This window comes from Nematolebias whitei, chromosome 15 (assembly GCF_014905685.2).
Source record: "Nematolebias whitei isolate Nwh7 chromosome 15, NemWhi1, whole genome shotgun sequence".
Classification (NCBI taxonomy): Eukaryota; Metazoa; Chordata; class Actinopteri; order Cyprinodontiformes; family Rivulidae; genus Nematolebias; species Nematolebias whitei.
This window is the reverse complement of record NC_056512.1, coordinates 27,227,068-27,240,290: the sequence shown is the minus strand read 5'-3', so window position 1 is coordinate 27,240,290 and position 13,223 is coordinate 27,227,068. Positions and strand designations below refer to the sequence as shown.

Below are 13,223 nucleotides of genomic sequence, written 5' to 3'. Positions count from 1 at the left end.
ATATATATATATATATATATATATATATATATATATATATATATATAGATGATATATTTATATAATGTTATGTCATTTTCAGCTCCCTTTTTGGCATCTGCATTTGGTAGCAAGCCAAAATGACAGACCATGCAGAATAATGTAGTATTTTAATTCCACAGCAGAGAAAGCTATGTATTCTCTGTAAGTAGGTCTAGGGGAAAAAATATCGGTATTGGTATTGGTTACCAAATAAGTTTTAACATATTGGCAATATCGGCCAAAAATCCAATATTGTGCATCCCTACATATAAACATATGATTATTGCTGGATATAATATATACTGGTAATATTATTATTCAATTATTGTTGGTGTTGTTGTTATTGATGCTAGGTTTTTTTTTTTTTTTTTTGGTGAAGATAAAGAAATAATTGTTAATCTACTGTAGTTAACTTAAATATATATTATATAGATTGAAGGGTTAAATATGGCTTTAGGTGTGATATGTATGGATTATACATGTAATCAATGTAAGATTATGTAAGTGGTTAAGGAGTGGAAATTTTGGTAAATTTAGCCACTCCCTTGAAAAAGTAAAACAAAAAGTTTTGACATCATGCTTCATGCTGTTTTTTTTTGTTGTTTGTTTTGTTTTACATATTCAATAAATAAATAAATAAATAAACTAAAGGCAGATGCTTATAACATTCAAGCTTCTGTGCATTTGTCCGCTACCAAAATATCTCATGAACCACTGGATGGAATATAATCCAACTTGAAGGAAGTAACCATTAGATGTAAATCTACAACTGATTAATTTGGGGGTTTATGACAATGTAAGATGCTGCCACAGCTGACTGATCTAAAACTCAAAAAAATGGCTTTAACTGAGTCAGTTCAACAGATATAGACCTAAAATTTGGTACAATAGATGTTGAGACTGATCCCGACACATATTCTGAGCGTCAACAGACACTGTGTTACATCAATCATCCATGTGTAGCTGAGATTTATTTTATTCACAACAGATACTTTAGCGTTAACTGTTGGAGTCCACCTTCTTTGTCTGTAGTACTCACTACAGACATAGTATTCATTGTACATCTACAACTGATTAGGTTTAACCTAAATCAAGATGTCCGCCATGGCTAATCAACAATGGCCAACACAAAAATGTCTAAAACTTAGTCAGTTTTACAGATATGCGTTCTTTCAAGGGCTTTAAGTTCATCAGTTTTAAGTTTTCTTGCCTTTGATGCACAAGATAAAGTGTCTTTAATGAGCCAAGCTCCTTACGACCAATACTTGAGAAACTAACTTTAGTGTCCGCTTTAAATCTGTCAGGCAACCAGAAATTTTCACGAACATTGCAACCTTTATTTAAGACATATAAAACAGAAAGGCTGTTTTTTTTTTTTTAAAGCATTCAAATTGACGTAAAAGTGTCGTGACAAAAGGAGAAGCATCTTGAACCGTGTCCAGTGTCTGCCCCTCCATATTCATTTCCGGAAGTAAATCATTTTTAGTAATCCTAATCTGAATGCTGTGACAGATTAAAGAGAGAGAGAAGCTGCGGCTTCGCTAATCTCTCACAGATTCAGAATCGTCGCTTGAGCAGAGGATTTCTTTTTCGTTGTCCGTTCGGTTGTTTTGGAATCAGAGCTTCAAGTTTCGTTTCTCGCTGCACTGACGTTTAAACCGAAACACTGGTTTATTTCTTTTACTTTCAGTATGTTCTCTGAATGTACGGATGAGCAGATTATAGATTCTAAGGTTTTTAAAGTGGGGGAGGGAGTGGAAACCATAAGCAAAAGGTGGAAATTTGAACACGTTGTGGATGAAACAGCACACAGACGGGTTAAAAGACAGAGAAAGTGACAAAATATGGTGCTAAAGCTGAAGTGAATTATTTATCACACTCAAAAACACATTAATATTTTAGCAGAATTATAATTGTGTTGTTTGTAGGAAAGTAAAGTCCCACCTGGAGACAAACTGAAGCCCAACTATAATAAACTTTTTAACAAAACACAACTATCGTCCTCACCTGAGTCAAGTCCTCATGTATGTGTGTGTGTGATTCTCCAGTTCACTGGCTAACAGGATTAGGAGAAGGAGAAGTGGGCGTCTGACACATGAGCGTTTGTTGCTGTGAACTGAAACATGATCAAAAACCCGGCTCTGACATTAAAATGGAAACCCGGTGGAAGCACGGCACCGTGTCTGATGTGAGGTGAATCTGACTCACAGCTGGTCGCCATCATGACTCCGCTGTTTGACTCGTGGAAACAACTCGCATATGGGCAAAATACGAGATTAAAATATTATTTTATATGTCAAACAATAACACATACTCTATTTTTTCATCTGTTTTCAGGGAAATCAAAAAATACCTTCTTTTTTTTTATCTTTTGGTAAAACATAAATTTCTTGAAGGAGTGCATATCGCCCGCCACCGTTTAGGCCAAAGTTTTAGACTGAGATCATTTAATATTGACAAATGACTCGTTTGTAGCCAAATTTTAGCACAATATAAACTTGACTAAGTTATAGCCCTTTTTGTTTTAGCTAATGTTTTAGATGTGGCGACCATCTTGAATTGGGTTGACTCCAAAAGATTATTCAGGTATAGATGTACATCCAGGGATTTCCAAGAGTTTTAATAAAATTCCTCCAGCGGTTCAGGAAAATTTTTGCTCACAGATAGACAAGGTTCAAGGTTTTTTATTGTCATTCGCGTCACGTGTGGAACATGAGGTGGAACGAAATTGTGTACTCAAGGTCCAGTTACACCCCAAAATAACAAAAATATAAAAAAGAAACAGTATACAAGGATCTAAGATACATGTTAAACAATAATAATATAATATGGTGTATTAAACAGCAGCCTGAACATGAGTCTGTTGTGAGTAGATGGGTGAATACAGCAGCTTAAAATGTAAGAAATCAGCAGCATGGATGATCAGCAGCACAGATAAAGTAACATATCACCAATTAAAGTGGCATTACAGTGATTTTTCTTGTTAGGGATTCATGAGTCTAACAGCTTCAGGGTAGAAGCTGTTCCTCAGTCTAGTGGTTCTACACTTGATGCTCCTCAACTTCTTTCCTGAGGGGAGCGGGGCAAAAAGTGTGTGTGCTGGGTGAGTGGGGTCTTGCGTCTGGAGGTGTAGATGTTTGTGATGGTGGGGAGGCTGACTTCAACAGACTTCTGTGCAGCCTTCACCACTCTCTGCAAAGCTTTTCTTTCTGCAGCTGTGCAGCCTCCATGCCACACGTTGATGCTGGAGCACAGGATGCTCTCCACTGCACACCTGTAGAAGGATTGATTGACAGGGTTGATTTCAGCAGTTAAGGCTAAAGTTTCAAGCACAGTCTTGTTCAATGAGCAGCACTTGGAGTAAGTTTTATCAGTGGTACTCTGCAACTACACAAAATGATAGTACAATTTTTGTAAATCCAAATAAATCGTAGCTTCTTTGTGACCATCTTAGCACCAACATAACTGGTTTGTTAAACTTTGGAGTAAGCTTATTGGGGGAAGAATCAGTTTTGTGTTGTGTGCTTCCTTGACTGATGAAGCCTTCCGGATCGAAGGCGAAACGTTTCAGCACAAAAAAAGAAACTGTCCAGATGACCGGACTGAAAAATGTTGGATTGTATACCTGGATTATTGAGCATGAACTTTGTTGTTGTAGATGTAGATATCAAATTATTTCTTTGTGTAAGTTTCATTCAAAATTGCCCAGTGGTTCGTGAGATATTTTGCTAACAGATAACACAAAAACGCACAACTAAACACAAGCAAAAACAGTATTGTCCACATCTGTCTTTCAGCAGCAGGATGAAAGACAGAAAAAGGAACATTGTACTTAGAAAATACACCCATTAGCATTAGTTTATGCAGCTGCTCTTCTTGAAGACATTTCAATCAGTTTTATCGTTTTCATTTCAGTGATAATTGATGTTGGTGTCATCAGAGAAAAGCTAGCATGTTTAGTGATTCCAAATTACAGAACTAGATTCTAAGATCTCTAATTATCCACAGTGAACATCATGTCTGGCTGTAGATTATAAGGAACACAATTGCTGGATTATTTCCTAAAAATAAATTAAAAACTCAGATATTTCTGAAGTTATCGGGATTGACTATTTTTTTTTCTCTAAAGCTCTGTTCTTGGCTCACGGTTCTCTGTTCTTGGCTCACGGTTCTCTGTTCTTGGCTTACGGTTCTCTGTTCTTGGCTCACGGTTCTCTGCTCACAGACTGATAGAGAAACCGCAGGCGAATGGAGAAACCATCGAGCTGTCAGCAGAGGGTCGACCTGAGCTGGTGGAGGAGAAGGAGCTGCCGGTGGTGGACTGCACCTGCTTCGGCCTGCCCAGGCGCTACATCATCGCCATCCTGTCTGGTCTGGGATTCTGCATCTCCTTTGGGATCCGATGCAACCTGGGCGTTGCCATCGTTAGTATGGTCAACGATCACACCGTCTACAAAGGCAATAAGGAAGTGCTTGTGGTGAGTAGAGCTAAAGGAGACTTCTGGTGTCCATTTGTCACATTGAGATCTCAAGTGCTGCAGAGTGTTTTATGAAGGAGGATGTAAACCTCAAACGTTCTTCCCTCCAGGCGGCACAGTTTACCTGGGACCCAGAGACGGTGGGGATGATCCACGGCTCCTTCTTCTGGGGATACATCGTCACACAGATCCCCGGTGGCTTTATATGTCAAAAATTTGCTGCCAACAGGTTAATGTTCACACAGAAAACTGTGTCCAAAACTGTCAGCTCAGTGATCTAAACTGGTTTCATCTGGTTGATTTCTTAAATATTGGGCTAAGTCTTAAAAACAGATAAAAAAAAACAGTTGTTGGTAATAATATTAATCACTTTAAAAACACAAATTATCATGTAGTTACCTATGTCTGTGTGTGTGTGCCATCATTTGACTGCCTGTTAGCAAAATATCTCACGAACCTCTTAATAAAACTCTAAAATTACACCTACAACCGATTAAAGTTTGGGGTCAGTCTGATTCAAGATGGTCGCCACCAGAGGTGGAAAGAGTACTGAAGATTTGTACTCAAGTACAAGCACTGTTACGCTGCTTAAATTGTACTTAATCACAAGTAAAAGTACTGGTGTTATAAAAATATTTAAGTAAAAGTACAAAGTACTGTTCTCAAAAACTACTCTGAGTATTAATTACGTTTTAACTGATTGATGTTTTAGTGCGTTGTCAGTAGAAGTCATTCAGTTTGACTTACTGTATATAATCGCTACATTCAAAGCACATTTCTCAGACGATCAGAAGCTCTGTCTTATTTTAGTACCAGTTAAACCGATGGCAGTGACAACATCTAAGATCTTTTCATACTTAGCCAAACTAATAACCCACACATACAAACAATGAAAAAACAATATCATACAGGTGGTTGTAAAACCTCATATACCGATATAATGTTTTTTTAGATTAAATGCTGAAGTCTTGTAAGCTGCTATCACCGTAGAGATCAAACACAGTTTGCATTTGGACGCTGTCTCCTTTTCACCCTCTGTACATGAAAAGTTCCTCACGGGCACTCGTCCTCAGCCTTTACCTCTTCATTTTCTCTGTTGACAGTTTGTCCTCTGTCTCCATTTTGGCTTTTTCTCCAAATCTTCGGTCCATAAATGACTCTCTACTCTACGGCGTTGTCCTTAGCTTACATTGTAGATAATTGGGGCGTTCATGATCTGAGAGTCTTACTGGCTACAAAGATGCAGATGAATGGTTTGAATATGAGTTCAAATTGTGACCGTACTCAGTAGCAACTTCTGATTCTAAAAGTAGCAAAGTAGATTACATGGTCTAAATTGTACTTCAGTATGAGTAAAATTGCACACTTGAAAGAAATACTCATAAAAGTACAAGTACCCCCAAAAATCTACTTAATTACAGTAAAGTACTTGTAATTCATTACTTCCACCCCTGGTTGCCACAGCTAATCCACTTAGCAACCACATAACTGCCTATATTGTTGTCATACTTGTAAGGCTGCTGACGGTTAAATCTCAGGCGGTTTCTTTGTCTTTTGTGTGTTCAAGAGTGTTTGGTTTTGCCATCGTGGCCACGTCCACGCTCAACATGCTGATTCCGTCTGCGGCTCGCTGCCATTACAGCTGCGTCATACTTGTGAGGATATGCCAGGGCCTAGTTGAGGTAAAGATGTGTACGTCTGTGCACCGGTGTTCTCCGTAGACGTCCACATGTTGGAGCTTCTTCGTGAATACTTGTTTTCTGTCAGGGTGTTTCATATCCAGCCTGCCACGGGATCTGGGCCAAGTGGGCGCCTCCCCTTGAGAGAAGTCGATTAGCCACGACGGCCTTTTGCGGTAAGGTCTTGGCATCTCGCTGCAAAGTGTCGCTAACACCCACACTCCAGAAACAATAAGACATCTTTTTATGGAGATGGGAGATTTTTGACATTTTGTCTTAAATTCAAAGAAAACTTTCAAGTCTATTAATAACTCATTAAGTAGATTTTAATATAATTATTAGGCATTAAAGTAGCAAAAACTTTGCTGTAATTAGGCTGAAAACAAAACGTTATCTTTGTGTTTTCCCAGGATCCTATGCAGGGGCAGTGGTGGCCATGCCTTTAGCTGGGATACTGGTGCAATACACTGGGTGGCCTTCTGTATTTTATGTCTATGGTTAGTACCAACATCAACCTTATAAGATTATGCCTTTACTTTATTTATTACTTTACCTTTATTTGTTCAAACTTGCTTTGAAGTCCACTGTTTCTGCAACATTCACCTTGGAGGAATCAACATGCTTTTGTTGCCTCTCTTCCTTCCTCCTTATATTCGCTCCCCACTCTGCCTCTTTTCTCCTCGTCTTCTTCGTTATCTTCGCTCTTCCTCTCCCAGGTAGCTTCGGGATATTCTGGTATATGTTCTGGATTCTGGTGTCGTACGAGAGCCCCGCAGCTCATCCAACGATCACCCCAGAGGAGAGGAAGTACATTGAAGATGCAATCGGAGAATCTGCAGCGTTTCTCAATCCCCTCCATGTGTGTAGGCCACTTTACATTAGGACTAAACTCACTATCGTATAGATATTAAATTGTAAAATTCTCCTCGCATACATACTCTCAACAGACTCTTTAGTTCTTAGTTAGTCAGTAAATGTATTTTTGCTTTGGTGGCAGAAATTTAAAACCCCCTGGCGACACTTCTTCACCTCCATGCCTGTCTACGCCATCATTGTGGCCAACTTCTGCAGGAGCTGGACCTTCTACCTGCTGCTCATCAGCCAACCTGCCTACTTTGAAGAAGTTTTTGGCTTTGAGATCAGCAAGGTAAGATCAGGAGCATTTCATTTGAGCTCATTTTGTTGCTCTGACTCGTGTGAACATGCTTTGTGAAACTTTTTGTTCAAGGATAGAAACGTTGGAGGTCCATCCACGACTGATTAATGTTTGGAGTCAGTCCAATTAAAATGACAACTAGGTGACTTTAGAAAAACAAAAATGGCTATAACTCAATTATACAGATGCAGCACAAAAATTAGGTGTGGTAGTAGCTGAGTGTCATCCCCGACACATAATTTGACTCCAAAGATCGCACAAGATCTTTGTTTAAATCTTTGGCTTTAACTTTTGGTGTTAACCTTGTTTGTTAGCAAAATATCTCCTGAATCGCTGGATTGGATTTTATTGACACTTTCATAAAGTAATCAGCGGACACACCTTTATTATCCCTCTGTAGTTTTTAGTGGAAAGTGAAATGTATTTTTTATTATTTTACTTTACAACTAAGGTAAAATTACTTTTTCTATCCAGATGTTTCTTGTAAATTTTAATACTTTTTCAGATATTTCAGAAGTGACATTTCCACCAGCATCTGGTGTTCTGGATTTGGGATTTCAGAAGAATAAACGTGAATAAAACAAAAAGGATTTTGTTCAAGTTTGAATAACTTTTCATTGTAACATTTGAATTTATGAATATATTTCATGAGCTTTAAGGCTGTCTAAACTAATTATTGATTTATGGGTTAAACAATAAGGACACTACTGAAATTATTATTTTGTAAAATAATATTCTGAAAAGGGTCAGAGGGAATAAGAAATCTATCCAACTTCAATTGCAATAAAAACTCAAATTTGGTATTACTTTCCATCGTGTGCTATTATTAGTTTTAAAAAGTAATTACTTAGAATAAACCTACATTGTCCACCAGTGTATTGTTGTTTCCAACTTGTACATGTTGTTTCACTCCTACATATTTCTGCTGCTTTTAATTTATTTTGTTGTTTTTGCTTTCAGGTGGGCATAGTGTCAGCCTTGCCCCATCTGGTGATGACGATCATCGTCCCCATCGGAGGCCAGCTGGCCGACTACCTGAGGAGCCACAACCTGATGACCACGACCAACGTCAGAAAGATGATGAACTGCGGAGGTGAGGCTGTCGCACACGAAAGAAATGATCCGTAGAGGAGCATGAAACTGAGGAAATAAGAGAAAACTGAAGCTATGAAGCTGAAAATAAATGATCCACCAGTAAACCAAACAGAAGTGGATTAACGTCAGACACTGAATTTACAGCAGAGTTTGAAATATTAAGTATCAACTAGAAAGTTCCTGGAGAAACTTTGATGGGAACAGCCACATGGCGGCCATTTTTTAATTTTTATTTGACAGTATTATATGTTGGGGTTCATGCTCAGCTACCACTGTATCAAATTTCGGCTTAAAATGGCAAAATATCAACAAGTTAAAGTCATTTTTTTCTTTTAAGCTATGGTGACCATCTTGGTTGTTTGATTTGGATTCAGTATATGACGGAGAAGGTTCTCAGCTATACCCACACCAAATTTCAGCTCTACTTATGTATAAAAATAGCTGACTTAAAGCCATTTAAATTGAGCTTTGGTGGCCATCTTGATTTTTATTTTTCATTGTTTATTGGGCATTGGTCTCAGCTACTACCACACCAAATATCAGCTTAATATTTCTACAATGGCTGATTTACAGTATTTTTCCTTTTTAGCTCAAGTGGCCATCTTAGATATTTGATTTGCAACCAGTCTATGAAAAACGACTAATAAAAATGGCGTCTTTGATTGCAAATTGCATTGCCATGGTAACTCAAAATGCCAATAAACGTAATAGCACACATCTCTGTGATGAGCCAGTCGTTTTGATATGAAATTTGTGGGGGTACACATCACAGTTCGGGCCACATTAAAGTTGATGGAAGAGTAAGATATAAATTTAAGAAACCCTTTGTCAGGTGGATAATAATAGGTGGCTGCCTTATACTAGGCTGTCCCAAATAAATAAAATAATCCGTGACATCAAAGTGAAATGAGAAATATCACTTAAAATTTAAGAAGAGTGTTTTTTGTTTCTCTAATGACCATACAGGTAATTATGTTATATTTTACCAGCAATATTATTCCCCTCAGCACCGTCTGATAAGGGGTTTGAAGTGCAGCAGCTGCAAGGATTACAATCATATTAATATTTTAGCACAGCTAAAAGGTTATATCAGCGTGAGCCAAAAAGAAAACAAATATGGCATTTCTAACGTATTCATAATGCATCACTGCTTCATCATCAACCCCTGTGTGTTGACTTAATGTACGAGGTTTTTTCCATGTTTCAGGTTTTGGGATGGAGGCCACCTTACTGCTGGTGGTGGGATATTCTCACACCAAAGTGATTGCCATCTCGTTCTTGGTGCTCGCAGTGGGATTCAGCGGATTTGCCATCTCAGGTAAATGACGTTCCAAAGAAACTGGTTGAGCCTGATTTATCGTGCTGTTGATAGATATGTAGACCTTCTGTCATCCAGCAGACATTATAACATGTGAGCTGTTTTGGGTTTATGTCCCAGCAACAAGTCACAAACCAAAAATTCCCCACCAGTTTATTAGAAATGAAAAAGAATTTTGGATGAACGGTGAAACATCTTTAAGTCCAGTTGACTTCTGTTTGAGTACTGGGAATAAAAGATGGACAGAAGCACCGTAACACCATTCAGATTGTGGGCTTTAGTTTTGATGATTTGACTTTATCTTTTGGACAACACACCCCTAATTTAGATGTTTTTCACAAGATAATGTTGTTTTCTTTTGTCTTAATAAAACTGAAAAACAATGTTGAATTCCATTGTGAAAAACAAAGTAGCACCAGAATTAAACTAGCAACCTGTCTTTTTCCCTTGCTTCTTTCCCATATGCTTCTTGGAGATACTAGTTGTATAAATGCAGTTTACTATAACCGACAAACAAAAGAGTAGTAAAATAAAACACTGGACAAAATACTGACAAAGCATTAAGAGCTAGTTGTCTTATAGCAAATCATAACTCAGCTTAGTTTCTACCTAATACTTACAATGCACATATCTGGTACCTGATACATACTGTACCTGGTATGCACAGGGTCCATGCCTTCAACCCTGGCCTCTGATAACTACCTGGAACTTATAGAGTACCTGAGACATACCAGGTACCTGGTACATACTTAATATGTGCCTGGTATTTACAAGGAATATGTCTGGTACTTACAGGCTACCTGGTACATACTTGTTACAGTTCTTGTACTTATAGGAACAAGCATGGTACCTGGTCCCTGGTATCTGGTTCTTAGTACATACCAGATAATTTCCTGGTACTTACAAGGCGCATATTTGTTATCATCGTACATGATTATTTAGTATCTGGTAGCTAGTAACTGATACCTCGTATATGATACATGCTGAGTATGTATCTGCTATTAACAGGATACATACTAGGTATCTAGTTTGTATAAGTTTAGGGTTATATCCCATGTACTAACAGGGTACTTACCAAGTACATATCTGCAACTGACATGGTAGGTACCAAGCCCTTACAGCATACTTACAGGGTAATGACATGATGCATATCTGGTATTTACTCAGTATTTACGTAGTACTAACAGGGTACTTACTGGCTTATAACCAGACAAATAAATGGTACTTACCAGGTACATACCTGGTATGTACCAGGTACTTACAGTGTACTTACTTGGTATTTACATACTTCTTACAGTGATCTTACTTGGTATTTACATACTTCTTACAGTGATCTTACTTGGTATTTACATAATTCTTACGGTGTTCTTACTTGGTATTTACTGTGTACGTACAAGGTAAGTACCAGGTATCAGGTACTCGACAAACATGACTTGTTACAGAGATGGTAAACACCAACAGGATCTAGTCCAATGTGAGCACCCACAGAAGAAAGATGAGATATTAAAACCTGAACAGCCACATTATCTGCATACTTTGTTTTTCAGGACACTTAAATTACCCTAAATATTACAAAAAGCAAAGCAGTCACTCAAAACCACAAAGAAACCCTTGGTTTTTAGATTGTGAATTCAAATTTATTTTAAACCACGTTAGAAAATTATCTCATAGAATTCAAAGGATTTATTTGCACAGCTTCATATAAATTGTCTTTTCATGTATTGTGGTAATGGTCTGTTCAGTCTTGGCAAGTAAGCAACAAGTTTTTAGAGACATTGATTTGCCTCATATCAGTGTCATGTACCGTGGGGGAAGGGAGGCAATGTTGGCGTGTATCTAACCAGGGACACTATCCTTGGACTCGATGATGGGCTGGCTGACAATTCCTTCATTCAACTCCATGTCCAGAACCATGTAGGGTCCCTCTTCAGTTATGGGTAAAGATTTCTCTTTGCTGTTGATGATTTTGCTCGCCGGCTCGTCACTGGAGGAACTGCAGAGCGTCAGGAGCAAGGGCTCCTTCGCCCTCTTGACGGCTACTTTCACTGCCTTCAGTGTGATCACGGTGAACCCCACTTCCTTGTTGATGTCCTCTTCTGAAAAACCAAAGAAGTTCTCTCTGGTTTCAAACAGAAGCTCTCCGTGTTCTTCAGACTTGATGGTGCCTTTGTTTTCCTTCAGGCTGGAAATATCATTCTCTCAGGTCTCATTAGTGGAAGGGATTTTGAGGTTGATGTTGGTGGTTCTCCGTTTCTCTGACATAATGTCGGTAAGCAGGTTGATGAGGACGGGATCGTTTTGCAGCAGCGTTGGTCCACATGTGTCCAATGGTCACGTACACCAGGGTACTGACGCCTAGCTGGGGCTCCGAGATGGGCTGACTTACTACAACTTCAAAGATCTCTGGGTCCACATGTCTAACAGGTCTCCCTTGTAAATGAGTCCTCGTGACTCAATGAGACTAACCTGCTGAAAAGAATGTGACCTGATTATGTATAAGACTGATCTTAAGATTGTTTTTTTTTTCTTCTCTCAGGGTTTAACGTCAATCACTTGGATATTGCCCCTCGATACGCCAGCATCCTGATGGGTATTTCTAACGGCGTGGGGACATTGTCAGGAATGGTGTGTCCTCTCATTGTGGGCGCCATGACCAAACACAAGGTGATTCATTTACCTGTATCAGCTGAGTCAAGAGTAACTGTGAGGACTAAATTAATCACTTCCCTTGAAATCATTTCAGACACGTGAAGAGTGGCAGTACGTCTTCCTCATAGCTTCCCTGGTTCATTACGGGGGAGTGCTGTTCTACGGTGAGCCCCCCCATGCCGTTCTGCGAGGAACGCTCTAGGAACCTAAATGCTGACTCTATTTGTCCTCTCGTTCAGGAATCTTTGCATCGGGAGAGAAGCAGTGGTGGGCAGACATAGAGGACACGAGCGAGGAGAAGTGTGGCATAATCAACGAGGACGAGCTGGCCAATGAGACCGAGGAGATGTACCGGGGAGGAGGGCAGTACGGGGCCATGAGCCAGCCGGTGGTGGACTCCAACAGAGGGGGCGGTGGAGGAGCAGGATGGGTGACAGACTGGGACAAGTCGGAGGAGTATGTGCAGCCGCCTGGATACAACTCCTACATGCATGAAGGAGGAGAAGATGACAACAAAGACCGACAAGATTTGTCTTTAAGCAGAAAGAAAACAGGATAAAGTAGAAGATTTGTTTTGGAGAAGGATTGTAGGAGAGCAGGACATTTACAACTGCACATGTCATGAGTGTGCATCTGATTTGTTCGAGCTGTGTGTGTGTGTGCGTGTGTGTGTGTGTGTGTGTGTGTGTGTTGGGGGGGCGGGGTCAGTGGGCATGCAGGTGTCAAAGTGGAAATCATGCAGTATTACTTTGAAACATCTGAACTCCTCCATAACACTTCCTTTCTTCTCCAGGCTGCTTTGTGATTGGTCAGGAGATCTATGTCCA

The 13,223-nt window shown here is 39.3% G+C and overlaps 1 protein-coding gene across 1 annotated transcript in view; it reads left to right on the top strand.

Annotated features, from left to right (window-relative positions):
• Window positions 1-12,990, top strand: part of slc17a7a (solute carrier family 17 member 7a) — a 26,477-nt gene extending 13,487 nt beyond the window's left edge. Inside the window, exons 2-13 of the mRNA XM_037688927.1 lie at window positions 4,247-4,499; window positions 4,610-4,728; window positions 6,067-6,181; window positions 6,267-6,354; window positions 6,589-6,675; window positions 6,895-7,037; window positions 7,176-7,325; window positions 8,295-8,427; window positions 9,637-9,747; window positions 12,284-12,411; window positions 12,491-12,560; window positions 12,636-12,990. Coding sequence (XP_037544855.1) covers window positions 4,247-4,499; window positions 4,610-4,728; window positions 6,067-6,181; window positions 6,267-6,354; window positions 6,589-6,675; window positions 6,895-7,037; window positions 7,176-7,325; window positions 8,295-8,427; window positions 9,637-9,747; window positions 12,284-12,411; window positions 12,491-12,560; window positions 12,636-12,955 — 1,717 coding nt within the window. The 3' untranslated portion in view covers window positions 12,956-12,990. The remainder of the gene's footprint in view (window positions 1-4,246; window positions 4,500-4,609; window positions 4,729-6,066; window positions 6,182-6,266; window positions 6,355-6,588; window positions 6,676-6,894; window positions 7,038-7,175; window positions 7,326-8,294; window positions 8,428-9,636; window positions 9,748-12,283; window positions 12,412-12,490; window positions 12,561-12,635) is intronic.
• Window positions 12,991-13,223: the final 233 nt, after the last annotated feature.